This window comes from Pangasianodon hypophthalmus, chromosome 9, assembly GCF_027358585.1.
Source record: "Pangasianodon hypophthalmus isolate fPanHyp1 chromosome 9, fPanHyp1.pri, whole genome shotgun sequence".
In the NCBI taxonomy this organism is placed as follows: Eukaryota; Metazoa; Chordata; class Actinopteri; order Siluriformes; family Pangasiidae; genus Pangasianodon; species Pangasianodon hypophthalmus.
The window spans coordinates 26,462,526-26,483,014 of record NC_069718.1 but is presented as its reverse complement, the minus strand read 5'-3'; the positions used below and the strand labels follow the sequence as shown (position 1 = coordinate 26,483,014).

Here is a 20,489-nt window from a genome sequence, read left to right as displayed (position 1 = left end):
ACCACTCTGCTTTCATAACAACATGTTTGTAAAAAATATATTAAGCTTCACAACATCAACAAAAGACTATGTGTAATCATACATTCTGCACATTAGCTTGGTGATATCAGTGTACACTCCTGGGCAAAAGAATGGCCCAAGCCCAAAAGGGCCAATATTAAGCTTTTAATTAAACTTTTAACAAATCATTGGTGAGAAAATGAGCAGGAATGAAACAGATGCACTCCTGAGAGCTCCTGTGCCTCCATTTGCTGGTTTCCTTTTGCTGCAGTGAACTGTTTGTTTGGGGAAAAGCTAGAAACAGGGAAATTCACTTCTATAGTCTTCTTGTACACAAAGGTAAAATCATGATAATGATTAAAATGTTTGATGTAAAATGCAAACTAACACATGTCTGGGTGTACAACATTTTCCAAAAAATATCTTCTGGGATGTTTTTTTTTTTTTTTAAAAAGATTAGTGATTATTTGGTTCTCTGCTGCACCTGATGCAGCCCATCAAGAGCCACAAGACTTAAACATTTAAAGAAATCAAAGAGAAAAGCTCTCGCATACTAACTTCCTTTATCTATTTGTTTAACTCTTGCACATTTCCTGACCAATGATTTGTTGTTAAGACCATTAAAAGCTTCATATTTTGCCATTCTGGTTGCCCAGGAGAGTACATCACTGCACACTGTCTGTTGGAAACCCTGGTCCATCATTCACACTTAAAAGTCAAGTGCCGACATTAATGAGAAAAATCAAGATTTTTTATTTTTTTTTCAAAACATTTTTAAGAAATGAGTCCAGTTCTCTTCTTGTCTATTTCTAAATTTATCCAAACCTTTACTGCTACGTAAAGAGAGATGTGTAGGTTGCCCAAAGCCAGGTCTAAGGCACGTCTAAGCCACTCATATGGCACAAGCGTAGTCCGTGTGAGCGTCCACAGCTTGGGCGTGTACACTACATACATTTACCCGCTACAGAGTCAATACTCAGTGGGCCGGTTCACTATAAAGACCGTGATTAGGTCATTAGGTCAGTGACTAATCAGTCACTGAAAGACGATTCGCTGTCTGAGCTGTTGTCATCTTGTTCTTCAGTCGCCTTCTTGCTACCGTCTGGTACCGGGGCATCTGGTGCACTGTGAGTGACAAAGACATGTTACATCTCTGGACAGAAGTGTCTCTTGCTGTTGTGCAATGTGATGGCACAAGAGGATGTTTCTACTGCCTGTACTCCAATGTCCTGATTTGCTAAGAGAAGCTGACAGTGATTTTTTTTTTTCTTTTCAGGCATCTTCTTAGTTCTCTGTGTTCCTCCTTAACTAGATTTGTGTTTGTTATTTTGCTAAACAACTCTAAAGTAATTCTTCAATTCTGGTTCTGTTGGTCTATAAACACAAGATATTTAAAATTCAGCAGCTGTCTCACTCCAGGGGTCTCATTTATCAACCGTGCGTACACACGTTTCTACGCTAAGAATGTGATTTGTCATGTTCTTCTTATACGTGATGATGTGCATATATATACACACACTCCTGACCATGCGAATGCAGGAACCCCTAGTGGTAGAAAGGTGTAATCACATGTAACCTGATTGTGTGTAGCTCTTACTGCACTTATTGTTATTCATATCAGCATAACTCATAGGATATCTTCTGATTTCGCTGCTCACAAGATGCAGACAGATGAAATGTAAGTTAAATCATATAAAAGGCACATCTAATGACTGATTGGGATGATGTCTGGCTTGAAGATTTGGCTCATGTAGCTTTGTGCAGGGAGGAAAAGGTTCTTCGTGAGCATCGGGAGTGCAGATTTAATTCTAGGGTTTGATGACACATCTTACATGGTGCAATACATTACATTTCCAAATACGTACTCGTGAAAGAGCCAAATAAACCTTTTTTTTTTTTTTTTTTAACTCGTCGTGCAAGAGGAACTCTACTCCACGGTCTGTGAAGTTCATCTTCTATTTTAACATGCTCCATTTTTTCCTTAACAAGCACCAACTCAAGCAGGCTACTGGGCTTTTCAAATATAAACAGTTGTTTACCATATATGGCAATTTGGGGGCGTTTCTTTATGCAAACGAGTGCGGCCGTGCACAAGCAGAGCCATTAGAATGTGTGGGATTAATCAACATCTATTGTGTACAGCTGTGTATACGCACGTATGATAAATACCATTTTCCTGATGTGTACTGGCCTTTCATACGCACAAATGTACAACTTGTTCTATGCAGCTTTGATAAATGAGACCCCAGGTCCTTCTTTTATTTATTTTTATTTTTTTTTTTTAAAATGTTACCCTATTAGCATGCTTAGACTTATTACTGCTTATAGGTCATGCATAAAGTATATTACATAAAACAAATAATAAGACAAACAGTTGGAGATAAAAAAAAAAAAAATACTCACTCTAAGAGACTGGGGTCTAAACCCTCAAGAATCATTTTGTTTTTTATCGCCATGACCGGAACACCCTTAAAATGAAGACGAAACAGTGGCAACCGTTAGCCTCAGGTAGCTGCTCCTATTATTCTTATTGTTATTAACACAACGCAAGTGTAACTGTGTAGCAATGAAACAGCTGTCACTGTAAGCGTCTAGCAGGGAAAGAATGAAGACGTACCACTTGCACCATTTTGAGGTATCTGGCGTATCGTGGGTCCTTCGCTACGGTCATCACATTGTCTGCCGCCGGTTCTCCCTTATGCCCCTGAGAGCCTTCCTGCCCTTGTCCAGGAACCTGCAAACAATATAGAATAATCTGATAAACATATGAATGTAAATCAATATTCAAACAAAGTTTCCTTAATCACATGGATGGAACCAACGTAGCATCACTGTGTTCAATTTATACATTTAAACACATTTTAAATACATTCAAATGATATACATCTTAAAACTGACAGTTCTGTCAATAAAAGAGACATTTTATTTTATTACACTGGCTATGTGCTTATAAGGACATCAGCTATGATTCTCCAAAGACTACAGCAGTCAAAACAATCCTCTATTAAAGTCTTAAATTCTGGAAGCACACATTGTACATGCTCGAGTTTTACTGCAAGTTCACTTGATATTTACTGTAACAGGCTTATTCTGAAATTGGTTAGAGTGTTATTGAGCCAGATATTTCTTCTAGTCAGGGTTAAAGGGATAAACCAGGTTTGTATCACATCTTCTTGAAACACAAATGTACCGAATTACCTTTTTTGAGGGATCAACGATTTAAAAAGTGTCACTATTTGACAGAAAAGTCAACGTTCCGTTGATTTGCTCACATTATAGATGTCGTACAATCGAGCTTCCATTGTTATGCTGCGTTCGTGGTGGCTTGTAAGTGGTAATTTGCAGGTTGTAATGATGTCATTTCCCACCTCGGCATGTTCAACTGGAAAAAACATGGATGCCTCGACAAAAGCGTGTCTTTTGTTTGCTGTTTCTGAGAACATAAAGCTCATCAAAAGCTTCTTTAACTGCACTTTTACAGTTACAGTCTGAGTGGCTGCTGGTTCTGTCCTACTGTAGTGAACTTTAATCATTTTGGACTGAAACTGCAGCACTGCAACAACAGCAGACAAAATGAGTAGCTTAGCAACAAGCTAACATTAGTGATAACTCTAATGTTGATTATTAACTTCTCAAAACAGTGATTAGTTGGTCAGTGTTACAGATTTAACCGAGTACTGTATCTGTATATTAAAGCCACTACTGCTATAAACTCATTTAACAGTAGAGAAGAGGGACTTTACACTGTTCACAGTGAGAGCGGCCATGTTGATTTGATGTCACTCCGTAAGCAGGGAGGGAACTGGTAGGTGAGAAGACTACCCCAAGTTGATCAGTTAAAATTTCATGCCAAGGAGCTTTTTCTGTGGTTTTTACTGGTTGTAGGTGGAGAATTACAAGTTGCAACTTTGCCTTGAACGCAGCATTATTGTTGCACCTAGTGGCCAAAACTGGGAACTGCAACAAGAGCTAGTAGAGATTCACTGGGGCAGGAATCACTCTGGCCCATGGTCTGAGGAGGAGCGGACATGACCGTTAATGACCGGGTTGCCAGATTAGGATTGTTTTAAAAAAAAAAAAACCTCATCAGCCACCAACATCTTGTATTACAGCAAATAATCGGAATTAAATCTAATAAATTTCCACGACCAGGCACACTGTAAGTGCAGTGTGTGTATGATGTACAGACCCATTTCGTTTGTAGGATATATTGCAGGGATGGGGAGAGGAATGGGATTATGGGTGTGGATGTCTGTACAGACTTTGTACATTATTGTGAAATACTTGTTTCTCCATGCAAAGGTTGAGGAAAAAGACAAAAAAAAAAAATGTCTTTCTTTTTCAATTCCCAATTTTTTTTGTGCTACTTTCAGGTCTTTTGTGTGGTTTTGGAGATTTCTTGGGCTGGACATTTTGCTGAAACCTGTCAACCCTGGTTAACGATATTACCTCAAACACAGTGGGGAAAAAAAACCTCAGAACGAGCTGCTAGACTGTACATTCGACTCTCAAGCACGTATTACAGGGTTTCCTTAAAATTTCACTAGATTGTAGCCTGTAGCGTAAGTTAAGTGTGAGGCTCTTGACTTCATTTTGTTTGAGGCTAGGTCATTATTAATGCCGTCCTAAAACACCGAGATCTACAGTCATGAGCTGCTGCTGCTGCTATAATGTTTAGTGCCTTGGGGAAAAAAAGATTGAAAAGATCTGATTTGAGGACCGGTCTCATCTTTCTGGAGATTTTACTGACGTTAATCTGCTAATATTTTAAAAATACTGAGTCAGAAAATTGCTGTCTCAATGACACTCTGAGGTCACCATGTCCTTACATATGTGTGTGTGTGTGTGGCATTGGGGTTGAGTTTGATCTACCTCAGAAGGAGGAGAAGGAGCAGCTGAGACTGCAGGAGTACTGGATCCCACTGCCGGTCCGTTGGTCTCTGCAGAAGGCCTGTGGTCCACCCTGTCCACTGTGACGTCCTCCAGGCCAGGGATTGAGGACAGCTTTAAAGTAAAGACCATGAGAGATTGCTGGTTGAAGACCAGGTGGTTTATGAACAGAAGGTAGCACACATGACTCTGAGCCTGTGATCGTCAGCTACTGTACTCACATCCTGTAAGGCACTCGAGTCACTCTAATAAATAACTCTACAATGCAAATTTACAATGTAAATGTAATTTAATTGGCTACGTTACTGACTGCGTACTATTCACAACAGTGTGATGATAAAGAATGATCTACACCTGCAGTTCCATTAACACTCAATACGAGGCTCCTTGTGTTATTACCAAAAAAAAAAAAAGAAAAGATAGACAACCTGTTCCCATGCAGCAAAGACCTTTATTATTAGAGAGAGAGAGAGAGAGAGTGGGAGAGAGAGAGAGGGAGAGGCAGAGAGAGAGAGAGAGAGAGAGACAATGGGAGAGAGAGAGAGAGAGAGAGAGAGAGAGTGGGAGAGAGGCAGAGAGAGAGATGGGGGATAGAGGGAGAAAGAGAGAGGGAGAGAGAGACAGTGGGAAACAGATGGGGGAAGAGAGAGGGAGAGAGAGAGTGAGAGAGAGGCAGAGAGAGAGAGATGGGGGATAGAGGGAGAAAGAGAGAGGGAGAGAGAGAGAAATATAGAGAAGCTGGTGAAGGAGAGGCTGTTTATAGCTGCTATAACGTAAGTGAGAACAGGAACTCGTTTTGTGGAAGTTCCTCAACATTACGCTGTAAATAAATGAAAAGGATGACGTAGTTCTTTAACAAATGGAAATACTTGCTGGTAAGTTGCTGTTGTATAAGAGGAATAAACCACTTTGGGGCATTCTGTTGTAGGGAAATAATAAACCCACTTCGATTTTCCTAAAACAGCACCATCGTGATTTATTCTTTACTGAATTCTTTGTCCAGTTAAAAATTACAGTTGTGAGCGATACGTCCCATAGGCCAAGGTTATGTGCTGCTTAATAAAAAGTGTAAAACTGAACAAATGCACTCTTTTAAAAACAATTAACCCACCTAAAAGAAAAACAAATATCTAGGTGAAAAACATATACGCGTGGAACAGAAATGAATGCACGGGAAAAACAGATGCTAACGTGTACGCCTGTTTTGGTTAAGGGAGCAACATTAAAGCATTAAATACACAATTTGTAGAACTTTAGAAAGAAGGAAATCATCTTCAGGTAGAAACTTCACCTTTGTTTCCAAGATGCTGAGTGTTGTTTCGATTTGCTGGATCCGTAACGATATTGTTGCAAGTTTCTACAGTAAAAATTGTAGAAAAAAGTGTTATTGTGCAGGCAGTCTCAGTCTGTAAAGTGGGAGACAAATACAAATAATGTAGTAAACTCCAAACTAAACACTAAACTCCAAACTTAACTCCAAACTAAACACTAAACTCCAAACTTAACTCCAAACTAAACACTAAACTCCAAACTTAACTCCAAACTAAACACTAAACTCCAAACTTAACTCCAAACTAAACACTAAACTCCAAACTTAACTCCAAACTAAACACTAAACACTAAATTAAACACTGAACTAATCACTAAACTAAACACTAAACTCCAAACTAAACACTAAAATAAACACAAAACTAAACTCTGAACACTAAATTGTAACTAAATTACAAGTTGCAACTTTGCTAACTAACTTTCAAAATAAAATGCTAAATAAAAAAAATAACAAAAAAATGATGTAATTTTTTTTTCTGCCAAACTCCACTGATCGCTGTAGATTTTAAAAAATATGTTAGTTTTTTGTCTGTTTGTTTTTTGCAACAGTATTAAATTGTGTCAATTTTGTATGTTCAGAAATAATATTTTCTAAAATCTGTCTTTACATATTTTAGACATGAATGTTAAACATTTTGGACGTTAGAAGATTTAATTTTCTTTATTACGTTCTTGTTTACTTATGGATAATCAGTTTCACTTTTAATATTTACAAGACGTGTGATTGGTTCATTCTGAGCACAGTCACGTGCGTCACTATAAAAGGGTGTGTTTACTTATGCAACCAGGTCATTGTAAGGTTATTTCCATTTTCCTTTTTTCCTCCCAAACACTTTTATATTAGACTTTTAGAGATTAATATCTCATGCAATTTTTTTTTTTTTTTTAAAGAGAAAATCCAAAGAATCTGGATGTGTGTGTAAATATTTTTAGCATTATAAAAGGTTAATATCAGTATCAGCTACAGGAAGGTGTGAATTATTGGTTATCATATCGACACAAGAAAACTGAGTATCGTTTCATCCCTAATGCTCCTCGCACATCCTAACAACATCCAAACAACATCGTAACATCATCGTAACATCATCCTAACAACATCCGAACAACATCCTGACATCATCCTAACAACATCCAAACAACATCCAAACAACATCCTAACAACATCCGAAAAACATCCTAACAACATCCTAACAACATCCGAACAACATCCTGACAACATCCGAACAACATCCTGACATCATCCGAACAACATCCTGACATCATCCGAACAACATCCTGACATCATCCGAACAACATCCTACTAACATCCTGACATCATCCGTACAACATCCTAACAACATCCTACTAACATCCTGACATCATCCGAACAACATCCTAACAACATCCTACTAACATCCTGACATCATCCGAACAACATCCGAACAACATCCTACTAACATCCTGACATCAACCTAACAACATCCGAACATCTTGACTACCAACATCCGAACAACATCCTAGCAACATCATGACATCATCCTAACATCTGAACAACATCCTCACATCATCCTAACATCTGAACAACATTCTAACATCCTGACAACATCCTCACATCATTCTAACAACATTCTAACATCTGAACAACATCCTGACAACATCCTAACATCATCCTAACAACATTCTAACATCTGAACAACATTCTAACATCCTACAACATACGAAAAATATCCTAGCAACATTCTGACAACATCCTAACAACATCTGAACAACATCCTCACATCATCCTAACATCTGAACAACATCCTAACATCCAGAATCATGGAAGTACATTAACTCTAGCATTAGCATTAGCATTAGCTACCTCCTCGCACACGGTGGAAAAGCGGTTGAGGAAGCGGACCGTGTGGACGATGAACTGGTTGAGAAAAGCGACGATTCTTCTTTGCTGAATCGCCGGAACCTGGTGAGAATAAACCGAGTTTCTATAAACATTTACTATAAACATTACAGAAACAGCAGCAGAACGAACAAGCAGAGCATTCACTCACCTTCGTAAGATCTACACCTGAACCCACAATCGGTAATCCATCTTCATCCATGATAACTACTCTTCATAAAAGCCGAGAAAGCTTTAATAACGTTTAAACGCAGCTCGCGTGATTTTATTAATGTTCAGTAAACATCATATGGAAGAGCTCTTCCCGTGACTTTTAACGTGACCTGTGACGCTCATGGTGACCACGCCCACTCCCGGAAGTGCAGGCGCCATACTAAAAGTCCTCAAATTTCAAATTACACTATACGGCCAGAAGTATGTGCACCCCTGACCATCACACTCATATGTGGGCCTTCTCCAAACTGTTCCTACGAAGTCTGAAGCACACAGTTGTATAGAATGTCTCTGTGTGCTGTAGCATTACAGTTTCCCTTCACTGGAACTAAGAGGCTGAAACCTGTTCCAGCGTGACAATGCCCCTGTGCACAAAGCGAGCTCCATGAAGACATGGTGTGTGAAGGTTGGAGTGGAAGAACTCGAGTGTCCTGCACAGAGCCCTGACCTCAACCCCACTGAACACCTTTGGGATGAACTGGAACACCGACTGAACCCCAGACCTCCTCGACATCCCAACATCAGCGCCTGACCTCACTAATGCTCTTGTAGCTGAATGAACACAAATCCCCACAGCCACGCTCCAACATCTAGTGGAAAGCTTCCCAGAAGAGTGGAGCTCATTATAACAGCAAACACAGGGGGAATAAATCTGGAATGGGATGTTCAACACGCACATATGGGTGTGATGGTCAGGGGTGCACATACTTTTGGCTGTATGTAGTGTATCTTACCTGAGCAGGTGCACTGGAAATCTTACGTCTTGCCAACTCTTTTCAGAGGAAAGTAGCTCAAGCACTCTCAAAAAGTCACATCACTAATGACATCACTAATTTGCATATTCATTCACTCATCGTGATTGTTTGCATATCAAATTATAAATTATGAAGAAGAAACAGAATAGAAAATAATAAAACAGAATAGAATAATGATTTATCAGAATAGCAAATGATAAATACAATAGAATTGATTTCTTATAGAAAAAAGGCCTCTTGGGTCACAGCAGCACAAACTAATCTTTTACACATTTACAAAACGTGTGATTGGATAATTCTGAGCACAGTCACGTGCACCATTATAAACATTTACATTTACAGCATTTGGCAGATGCCCTTATCCAGAACGACTTACAGAAGTGCTTTGAAGTCTTTATCAATAAATACACACTGATACTGATTATTATACCATCAGTCCAGAAGCTCTGTTGTGAAGGTAATGTAGTAAAAGGCACACAGACAACACAAAGTGTTTTTTTTTTTTATTTAAAGTGCTAATTAAGTACTTTATGAAGAGGTAAGTCTTTAGACGTCGTTTGAAGACTGCCAGTGACTCAGCTGCTCGGACATCTAGGGGAAGTTCAATCCACCACCTCAGTGCCAGAACAGAGAAGAGTCTCGATGCAGGTCTTCCTTGTACCCTGAGAGATGGAGGGATCAGTCGAGCAGTGCTAGAGGATCGGAGGGAGCGTGGTGCAGTGTGAGGTGTGATAAGTGCTTTGAGGTAACTGGGTGCTGGACCGTTTTTGGCTTTGTAGGTGAGCATCAGTGTTTTAAATCTGATGCAGTAGCTACAGGAAGCCAGTGGAGGAAGCGTAGCAACGGGGTGGTGTGGGAAAACTTAGGAAGGTTGAAAACCAGTCGTGCTTCTGCAGTCTGGATCAGTTGCAGAGGACGAATGGTGCTCAGAGGCAGAGCTGCCAGGAGCAAGTCTCAGTAGTCCAGTCTCGAAATGATAAGCGACTGAACGAGCACCTGAGTGGCCTGTGTGGAGAGAAATGGACGAATCCTTCTGATGTTGTAAAGGAGAAATCGACATGAGCACGTCAGATTAGCAATGTGAGAGGAGAAGGACAGTTGAGTGTCCATGGTTACCCCAAGGTTGCGTGCAGTAACTGAAGGTGAGATCAGAGAATTGTCCAGGGAGATCTCGAGAATCTGACATGGGGATGAATCAGCTGGGATGAACAGCAGTTCAGTTTTGGTGGGATTAAGTTTCAGTTGATGATGAGATGTCTTCCAGACATGCTGATATCTGAGCAGAAACATGAGTGTCTGAGGGAGGAAAGGAGAGGATGAGTGAGTTGAGTGTCATCCACACAGCAGTGGTATGAACACCCATGTGATATGTGATATGACCGCACCGAGAGATCGAGTATAGAGGGAGAACAGGAGAGGACCAACTACCGAGCCTTGTGGGACACCAGTGGAGAGTCTCAGTGGGGTAGATGTGATATGACAGACCTTCCAGGTAGGAAGCAAACCATTGCCATGCTGCACCACGAATTCCAAGACTCATGAGGATAGACAAGAGAGTCTTGTGGTTGACTTTGTCAAACGCTTTGAAGCCAGACTGGTTAGGATCTTGGAGGTTGTTCTGTGAGAGATAGAGAGACAGCTGATGGAGTGTTTGAGGATTTTAGAAACAAAAGACAGAAGTGATACCGCTCGGTAGTTGCGGATGTCTGAGGGATCCAGAGTGGGTTTCTTCAGGATGGGAATAACCCTTGCTCTCTTGAATGCAGTTGGTAAACGACCAGATGTTATGGAGCCATTGATGATAGTAGTGATGAAGAGGAGGAGGTCTTGTGAGATGGTCTGGAGTATTGTGGAAGGAATTGGATCCAATGGGCAGGTGATTGATTTATGATTTATCCTGGTTTCATTTTTGTACATCACAAAAACCTGCCATTTTAATTTACACTCTTTATATCTGCTGTACATCTGGCAGACATTTTTGCCTCTAAGCAGCTTACGAGTGAGCCGGTACAGTGCAATGACCAACAGGAGCTCTGTGGGAACTGAGCTCAAAGTCTAGTACTATAGCTCAAACGAACTACTCAAATGAAGTATGCACTTATATCCCCTGTTCTATAAAAATATCCAGAAGAGCACACTGACACACAAATAAACTGATTGCAAAAAACAGTTTAAAAACTATTTTAATGAGCGACTGTTGAATAAAAAAGATCCTTGACTGTACAACATTTATTAACAGAAATCTCAAAAAATACAACAGGCAAAGACATGTCCTTGGAAAGCTGTAGTCTTTGACGATCAGAGACAAAGTAGTAAGAACAAAGAGCTCTGTTAATATCTGTTTAAAAACTTTAAAAAAAAAAAAGCCACGGAAAAGTCTGTACAATAAAAGAGACACGAGCCCAAGTTATATCTTCTGTGTGTGAGAAAAAAAAAATTCATATTCCTCAGTCGTCCATGGTGAAGTCGTAAGGCTGGAAATCAGCACGAAACTGTTTGGACAGAGCTTCCTCTTCCTCTCTGCTGCTTTTACACTCTCTCCAATCTGAGCGTGTTGGCATGTTCAAGACTGCCTCGCTCGCCAGGACCTCCCTGCATACACACACACACACACACACACACACACACACACACAGTCATAACTGTGCAAAGTACAATTGTGCACCTATACACTTCAAACCTAACACTACTGTCTACCTGCCAAACTGTAAAGGGAAGTTCTTCCTAATGCGGTAAAACAGCTTCTCTCCCGTATCCAACTCCACATAGAAATACGGCGTTCCTGGTGGAGCAATCTTGGACCGAAGATGGAAAGAAAGAGACAGAATCAGACAAAATCCTCACCAGAATGCTTCATGTTTCAGCAAATCAGTAATGTAACGCACATCTACTCTCTTGGAGAGGTGTCTGGTGAGTCATGGCTCATTGTGTGGATAAATGGCTGGGAAAGTGGCGTTACATTTACAGTATAATCACATGGTGCCGGTGGTCCATGTGGTCCGTAGTACCTGTTTGAGGTCGGTGTGTTCTGGGATCTCCATCAGCTCCATTTGCTGCTCCTGAGCCTGCACCATAAACGCCTCTTTAATGTCCTCAGTAGTGCATGTCTCCATGGGCACAGGCACCAGCTGCCACCAGAATACACAGAGAGACACACACAGAGACACACACAGAGACACACACAGAGACACACACAGAGACACAAAGACACACAGAGACACACACAGAGACACAAAGACACACAGAGACACACACAAAGACACACACAAAGACACAGACACACACACAAAGACACAGACACACACACAAAGACACAGACACACACACAAAGACAGACACACACAGACACACACACAGACACACACACAGACACACACACAGACACACACACACAAAGACACAGACACACACAGACACACACACACAGACCAATTCCATGTGTTACAGGTTACATAAAAACTTTGGACTGCTACATTACATGTACACTTGTGATCGTATGTTGCTATAGAGCAGCTGCTGATTTGAAGACAGTAATGTTATTAATGTTAATGTTATTCTACACCAGTATAAATAATTACCAGTATAAACAAGCAATTTACCTTTTTAAAGAACAAACATTCCAAACAAACATTACTGTTTTGAAACACACCTGAAGTCTAAAATGCTGAAGCATCTCAAATACACACTGCCAGTCACAGGATTTGAACATCCTGCATTAACATTTTTTTGGGTTAAACTTCAAGACATGAGTGAATACTTTAGTACAGGGGTGTGCAATCGTATCCGGAAAGGGCCGGAGTGGGTGCAGGATTTCATTCCAACCAGGCAGAAGCCACACCTGAGTCTACTGAAAGCCGAGATCAACTGATTAAACAGGTGGAATCAGGTGTGGCTCCTGCCTGATAGGATTGAAAACCCGCAGCGGCCCTTTGCGGATCAGACTGGACACACCTGCGCTAGTACTAGAACCTCAAAATGAAGCTGGTTTTAGCCTGTGCGATTTCAGATGATCTTAATAAAAAAAAAATCTTGGCCAAATTCAATAAAAGGCTGTTCGATAACCTTTTTCTCTATGACAGACCATACGATGATTCTCTAACCGTAGAAAATCACTACAATTTGCTTATGGCATTAATCAGCGTGGTCCAGGCTCAGGCAGGAAATGTGGTCATGGCTTCTGAGCAGCGCGGCAGAGAAGCGTTTGCTCTATCAGCAGGAGATCTCCAGTTATTTGCATTTGTCACACTTCATTGTTTCAGAGCTGACAAATATGCAAAGGAGGGGGAAGCAAATACTTAAAAAAAAAAAATGAATTTATTTATAGCACTGTACAATTGAACTGAGAGATTTGCTGAACTTGGGGTCAAGGAGAAGTCTTGAGTTTACGAGTAGGAATTCCCAGTTGAGGAGGCGTTTGCTTTGGTTTTTCCCAGCTGGAGGTCCGAGTTATGAGTTTTAGTGGAATTCTGCATCAGAGTCTGACTACAGGCTGACAGTTGACAATAAATAGGTCAGTATATCCAAAGGTTTAGTTTAATTGTCAATTGTAGGTAACCTGGAATAAACCAAATAAAAACAAACATGTTCAGAAACGTTTAACTGGCAGTGTATTTAAAAAAAAGAAGTAATATTTGGTTGTAGTTGAGATTTACACCTTATGCACACTGTAAAACCACTGGAGTTCAAAATCAACTCCAGAAAGAATAACAGATATTTCAGATAATAGGTTCAGATTAAAATCTGGTCATCATTGGGAATAAATCCCTCAGACTGTGTGTTCTTCAGGACAGACAGCGTTCGTCTGCTCAGACTTAAACTGATGACGGTGATGTACGTGAGCCTGAGAACCAGAGGAGAACCGGAGCCTCTCAGATCTCCTCCCTGTTTCCGGTGGGTTATCACAGGCTCAAACATTTTAATTTACGTGGTGCTGCTGGACTGACCCTGGGTCTCTACGGGTCGGTCCGTTCGGGCAGCTGCCACGGACACACACAAACACACACACACGCGCCAGACTCAAACGGATCATCTTTTACGACACTATACTGAGTCTACTGCAGCAAATACAGCAGGGCCAAGTTTTCTAAAAACAAGCAAATATTTATTTAAAAAAATATATCGATTACTAAACATCAATCAGACAGATAATTATTTACTAAAATAGTTATATTTAGTTATTTACTAAAAGCAGTAGTGGTGATAATGTATAACACACACAGACTGCTTCAGTATCTGAGTCTCATTTATTAAAGTATGCAGGGAACAGGTTCTAAATTTGTGTGTAAGAAGTGTATGTGGAAGTTGGCACTTCTCCCATGTGTTTACCGCTCGATCACAAACCACACTCATTTGCATTAAGAAACGCCCCTAAATCACCGTATATGGTAAAGAACTTCCCTTTTAAAAAGCCCCAGTAACCTGCTTGAGGTGCTGCTTGTTACAGATGACATGAGAGTGAGACTGATATACTGTTGCACAAAGTAGAGCGAAAACGGATTATCTTTCATGAGTGGTTTGTCTAAAAATGTTTGTTTTTTTTTTTTTGATTTTTTTTTTGGTGCCTACATGTGTGCCTTCTATAGCTTCCATTTAAAAAAATCCCTCATTATTGTTTTCTTTTCCGCTGCCACTTTTCTAAACGTAACATACTGCGGCGTGAGAGATATGAATGCGTGTAAGACGTGTGCCGTAACACACCTGTGTCGAGTTGCTCTTGGAACTAAAACTGTGCTGGGAAAAACAAAAATGGACTGATGAGCCACTCGTCACTCTCAGCAGTCTTTAGCAGTGCATTTTAAATATCATATATTATACCATTATACGCTCTACTTCTTCTTCTTCTTCTACTACCAGTAGGGCTTCCAGCATACGCGTGGTCAGGTTTACATATACACACATCCTCTCACACAAGAGGAACGTGATAATCGACACATTCCCTGTGTAGAAATGTGCGTACACACGGTTTACACACAAAACAGTTCCTACACACGGTTGATAAATGAGACCCCTAGTGTTCAGTGTCAGGGAACTACAAGGAGGAACTAACATTTATACACATTAGAAGCACATGCATGTTGCCATTTGAATGAAATATTGGATCAATACTGGAATAATTCAGAAAAAGAAAGAAAATAATGCATATTGAAATTTCCTTTAAAGAATTCTCTGCCAGCTAGTTTCTTAGTCTCCAAATAAGACGTTATGTATCAGACGTTTGATTAATAAGCATCGACTGAGTTTCTCTTTTGACAAACGACGAAACAGTTTGTTGTAGTAAATCTCAGAGTTTTTGTTAAATTCTTTCAAATAAAACGAGTGAAGGTCACAGCACCTGTAGCTGAAGATGCTGGCTGCGGTAGTTCCTCTCGAACAGGATGCAGCGGCGGCCGCGGCTCTTGTACAGTTTCCTGACGGCACTTTTGTATTTCTGCAGCTCGTCCACCGCCTCAGACGGCAGCTCCACCACGGACTGGTAATGTCCAATGGGCAGGAGCAGCACGTGGTCCGGGGTGAGGCAGCCTTTAGCCAGCGCCATGTAACACTGAGGAGGCAACACACTATAGTGCTTATGATCAATTCATGAGCTTACTACAGCGAGCGTGTGTCGGAACTGTGTGCCGGACATCTCGAGCAGTCAGGAGTGTATGTGGAACTCACGTGCGTCCCGATGCTGATGACCAGGTGCTTCTCCACCTCAGGGCTGGCTAAACAGAACCAACACGGCCCGGTAGGCTGAGCTGAGGTCGGCAAGATAGAGCAGAGAAACAGGAAGCAGACTGTATAAATTTTTAAAACAAATTTAAAAACATTTTACTACCCTCGTTATACTGGCAGATAATTTTGCTAATTTTAAGCATTTGTTCTTTTGTTCTAGAAAGAAGCAAAATGTTCTACCAAATGATCTGGAGTAAAAAAATTTAAAGCTTGAAATAAGTAAAAATGTCTAGAAATCAGTTTAAATAATCTTATGTTCATTTTGCTGCAATCATATAACAGGAAACACCAGATACATTTGATTATATTCAAGATATTTTCACTTGCTCATTTTTCTTTACAGTGCTGCTGTGTTACTCAAACACACGTCTCAAACAAATAAAAAATAAAAAATTTTTTACAAATCATAAGTCGATACGATTCGCTGGATGCGGTGAACTGTAAGTGATTAGTATTGATTAAGAATTTTCAATTCTTAGCAAAACCATGAGTTTTATCAAAACCATGATTTTTTTTTTTTTTGCTCAATCATGACTTCTCAGATGTGATTCAACTTTCAATGTTTGTTCTGAAGAGCCGGCTCAGAGTCGACTTTGGCAAGTGACGCATCACTACACAATACACAACATGTTGTTATTCCATAATAATATGGAAATTAGTTCAGCCTGTATCCCTTCTGCAGCAGTTGGTTATTATTATTATTATTATTATTATTATTATTAAGCATTTATTATTGAGCAGACCAACCTGTGGAGCATTCATTTAGGAATGTGAACTTGTTCAGAATGAATACTTGAAATGAAAGACTGTAATGTAATATACAAATTCAGACATATTAAAGAGATATACAGACACCCTGCAAAAGACTTAAAGTGCAAAATAGTATAAGTGTATGTGAAGAACAATCCAGTAAACGGTACAGGTAATGGGACAGAAAATACTAACTACACTTTATTTGTTTAACCAAATTATTTAATCAGTGGAAGCTTTGTTATGAAAGAGCTCAAGATATCTCAAGATATCAATATTAAGTAATCCCATCAGCTTATTTCAGCAGAAATCGAATCTGTCCCTCAGAAATGGAATTCACTGCTAAAAACGTGACATTTGGACTAAGGGGCTGCGAGTGATGAGCAGATACGACTCACGGGGTTTGCGAGGGTGTTTGGGCTGAACGGATCCGTCTCCCTCTGGCAGTCTCTTCCTCCCTGCACCCTGATGCTGCTGGTGCCGGTGATGCTGTGGCTTCTTCTGGCCCAGATCGAAGAAGAACTGAGAAGCTGGTTCCTCCTGCTCAACACACAGGTTCAACACAGACATGACAAAGACACGTGACATCTCAGCAAAAATCTCTCTCAAAATCTCTCTCAAAGACATCTCGCTCTTATCTTATATCTCATCTTATCTTATATCTCATCTTATCTTATATCTTATCTTATATCTTATCTTATATCTTATCTACACATAGTACTGTGCAAAAGTCTTAGGCACGTGTAAATAAATGCTGTAGAGCAAAGACACCTTCAAAAATAATGAAATTAAATGTTTCTACATTAAAAAAAATACTATAAAGAGCAGTAAACAGTAATAAATGAAACAAAGTAAATATTTGGTGTGACAATCCTTCACTTTAAAAATAAAACAGTATCTCAGGTATCTGTGAGTGTTACTGAGCATCTTGCAGAAGCAGCCACAGTTCTTCTGGAGACTTTGACTGTCGACTCGCTTCTTATTTCTGCAGCGAAACCCAGCAGCCTTCATTATGTTTTTATCTGAAAAGTGTCTCTTATGGAATCTGCTGCTTTCTTTACTGACATACAAACATTTTTCTGTAACATTTAACTTTGTGCTGGAAAACTAATGTTTGGAATCTAAAATGTGTTTGTATTGAATCAATAATGTAGAAGTCAGAAAATAAACATCTATAACAAAGTTTGTGCTAAAAAAAAATTGGGTGTCTAAAACTTTTGCACAGTACTGTAAGAGTTTTTCCCCAAAAAATACAGGGTCATATACTAAGGAGGCAAGTGGAACTGTTTAATATCCGTTTCAGGCGTCAGAGCTCTGGAGTCTGGGGTGAAGATTTATTAACTTCATACAAAGTTATACATCCCAGAGAAGAACAGTGCCTTGTCTGTGAAATAGTGACGACTCTGGAAAACACACACCTCTCCAGCAGCTGCAGATGGAAGTGGCTTCTCCTTTTTGCCCTCTTTCATTGGTTTCCTATACGGATTCTCAGTGACATCCTCGGGCTGTTTGACCAACACTGCCGGGTCCATACTTTTCATTGGGACAATATTGAACGCATACAGGTACTAAAAAGAGAGAAGGCGCGTAACATTTCTGTCTGTACGTCTCACAACTCAGCCTCGGACCTCTAAAATGAATAACTTCAGTGTTATCGAGTGTAAATACATGGCCTACCTTTTTCTTCCCAGGGTTGTTAACTGTTGCCAGCGCAATGAATCGACTGACATGCTGTGCGTTCTCCTGAAGAACCACATGGTTTCTGTGCAATTCAATCAACAGAAATTAAATATCAAATATACAACAGAAAATCCTTCAACATTATCAAACACAGCAAAAAAAAAAAAAAAAAAAATCCAGTATCACAATAACGAACATCAGACGTCTAAAAGTCAGACCTGTACGGCAGTCGCTCATAGTAAACTCCTTCCAGTCCAGCAAAGTGGTAGCGAGGCTTCAGCTTTTCAGCCAGATTTCCAATGGAGGAAACGCCACAAAACTTGGTGTCAACTTCCTAAAACAAACATGACAACAATTACCGTGAAAACTGTCTAGAGATATTGAAAGCCACATGTGGAGATGATGTTATGTTTTAAGCAGAAGGGACTTGCCGGGTTGTTCCCATACTGCCACACTCCTCGAGGCCACTGCGAGGTCAGAAGGATGTCAACCCCTTTAAACTTAGAGTTGGACACCAGGGGAGTGACGAGGGCCGTGAGATCTTTCGGGGTGAAACAGTGCGCAGGCGCCGGCTCCTGCTGAGCCTCTCTGCCACTGACGTACATGACCTGCAGGCCTGACGCTCCCGTGAAAACACCTCTTCGCCCTGAAATCCACACAATGCTGCCAGTGGATCATTTGTAGGACTACGGGAGGAGAGTAAAACACTCCACTGCCTCTTATTATACCTTATGATCTGTAACACTGGGCTGACTTGGCAGTCATTTTCATCCAAGTGATATAAAAGTCCACAAACAAACCCTTGATGTGAGATGGTTAAATAAATAGTTTGTGGTTAAATAAATGGTTTGTTTGTTGGCTCATGTGAATACTGTATGCTCACACTACACCACATTTTCCTGATGAACAAATCTTTGACATTTTGCAGCCATCTGTCATGTCAGTGCCGAGACTCACATTGTTCAGATGATTAACAAATGATACGCTGTTAAAAAAGAATTACAGAAGACAATTCTCACCTAAATAGATGATATTTTCAGCCAGTTCACATCCATCAGAGCTGGGGAAATATTTCACCGTCTCCTGGCTCGCAGCTCCCAGAATGTACGTGTGAATGGGAGCTGAAGTGTGAACAAAAAAAATAAAAAATCATTCACTCTCAGTGCCACTCTATGACTCTGTACTGCTGAGATGTGAGGTATTATAGCCTTAAAGCTCATTCACCTTTCTTAGCTCCAGACCTGTATGCCTCCCATTCAGCTTCAGCCTCAGGAGAGTTCCCAAAGAAATCTCCAACACACAGCAGCAGCTGTAAAAGAAACACCAGCTGGGTCTTTGCCTCTGGCTTCCTGAGATGTGTGAAATGTGTTGATACAGACTTGTGTGCAGACTTACATCAAACTGTCCGCTCTTTTTTTGGATTGTGTTCACCCGGTTGAACAAAGCACTGATTCTGCCTTCGACATCACCGCAAGCAAGGCTTAAAAAAATCAAAATAAACCAATAAAGCTTCTGTTAAAACGAATGGAAAGATAAGGAACAACACGTGGCTTTACTCCAGTGCTCTCTCTCTCTCTCTCTCTCTCAGCGTTAAACACACCGCGGGGTTAAAAGTCTTTATTAAATGCGAGGTTAAAAAACAAGTGAAAATGTTTTACAAATCAGAGTTAAACTTACACTCTTAAAGGTTTCTCCTCCATTCTGTCAAAAAAACAACTCAGCTCGGATATACTCCGATTTGTTTATTTTCAGTTTTGAAAAAAGCACCAGCGTCCGCTGACATAATAAACCCGGGGGGAAACAAGAGAGCAAGGATTTATTGTCCGGAATATTAGAGTCGGGATAAAACTGCATCAGTACTGCCTTTCACAGAAAAAAATTACACACAAAGTAAACGAGAGATAATAATAAACCATATTATGACTTGTGTACACGTAAGAGCTTCATTGCGTTACACTTCACTGAGTCACGGTTTCCACCCGAGAGAAATATTTGAACGGACCCGTGAGTCGCACCAACACTGCTCCCTTATGATGTTGATTGTTTATATTTATTATTCACCGTGAGGTGTGGTGACAATTAATTGAAGATTAAAGATAAATAAATAAACCGTACTCAATTTTGATCACTGTTTAAATCGGATTTTAACTTTTTTGTCAAATCGACAAATATTATCATATTCACGCATAAAAAAATGTAGACCTTCTTTTGATTTATTCATATGCGAATTAAAAAAAATTAATGAGCTTGATTTACATGAAAAACATGACTAAAAGACCCGC

At 40.1% G+C, this 20,489-nt stretch overlaps 2 protein-coding genes across 4 annotated transcripts; both read right to left on the bottom strand.

Annotated features, from left to right (window-relative positions):
- Nucleotides 1-709: 709 nt before the first annotated feature.
- washc3 (WASH complex subunit 3) lies at nt 710-8,440 on the bottom strand. The gene is made up of 7 exons (XM_034307148.2): nt 8,247-8,440; nt 8,060-8,158; nt 6,182-6,247; nt 4,873-5,004; nt 2,618-2,734; nt 2,404-2,468; nt 710-1,125 (listed from the first exon to the last, which is right to left on the bottom strand). The coding sequence occupies exons 1-7, from the start codon at nt 8,295-8,297 to the stop codon at nt 1,032-1,034; spliced, it is 624 nt and encodes a 207-aa protein (XP_034163039.2). The 5' UTR covers nt 8,298-8,440; the 3' UTR covers nt 710-1,031.
- A 2,788-nt stretch (nt 8,441-11,228) lies between these two features.
- On the bottom strand, nt 11,229-20,488 carry cwf19l1 (CWF19 like cell cycle control factor 1). Of its 3 annotated transcripts, XM_053237126.1 has the most exons (15): nt 20,464-20,488; nt 19,885-19,983; nt 19,603-19,687; nt 19,432-19,516; nt 19,227-19,328; nt 18,635-18,853; nt 18,426-18,537; nt 18,205-18,289; nt 17,946-18,095; nt 16,926-17,067; nt 15,721-15,839; nt 15,395-15,604; nt 12,072-12,191; nt 11,761-11,858; nt 11,229-11,655 (listed from the first exon to the last, which is right to left on the bottom strand). In XM_053237126.1, the coding sequence occupies exons 2-15, from the start codon at nt 19,905-19,907 to the stop codon at nt 11,511-11,513; spliced, it is 1,695 nt and encodes a 564-aa protein (XP_053093101.1). In that variant the 5' UTR covers nt 19,908-19,983; nt 20,464-20,488; the 3' UTR covers nt 11,229-11,510. The 3 variants fall into 3 exon arrangements, with proteins under 3 accessions (XP_053093101.1, XP_053093100.1, XP_053093102.1); XM_053237125.1 differs by lacking the exon at nt 20,464-20,488 and having other exon boundaries at nt 19,885-20,436; XM_053237127.1 differs by lacking the exon at nt 20,464-20,488 and having other exon boundaries at nt 15,721-15,800; nt 19,885-20,436.
- Nucleotide 20,489: the final 1 nt, after the last annotated feature.

What these genes read in the sequence shown, in the direction of transcription:
- washc3 (XM_034307148.2), bottom strand. Translation starts at nt 8,297, where the DNA reads ATGGATGAAGATGGATTACCGATTGTGGGTTCAGGTGTAGATCTTACG. An exon ending in TTTCCACCGTGTGCGAGGAG is followed by an intron (nt 6,248 to 8,059) that starts GTAGCTAATGCT and finishes TTTTTACTGTAG; the next exon opens with AAACTTGCAACAATATCGTT. An exon ending in ACCTCAAAATGGTGCAAGTG is followed by an intron (nt 2,469 to 2,617) that starts GTACGTCTTCAT and finishes CTTCATTTTAAG; the next exon opens with GGTGTTCCGGTCATGGCGAT.
- cwf19l1 (XM_053237126.1), bottom strand. Translation starts at nt 19,907, where the DNA reads ATGGAGGAGAAACCTTTAAGAGT. An exon ending in AAAAGAGCGGACAGTTTGAT is followed by an intron (nt 19,517 to 19,602) that starts GTAAGTCTGCAC and finishes TTTCTTTTACAG; the next exon opens with CTGCTGCTGTGTGTTGGAGA. An exon ending in GCCAGCATCTTCAGCTACAG is followed by an intron (nt 12,192 to 15,394) that starts GTGCTGTGACCT and finishes TTCTGGTGGCAG; the next exon opens with CTGGTGCCTGTGCCCATGGA.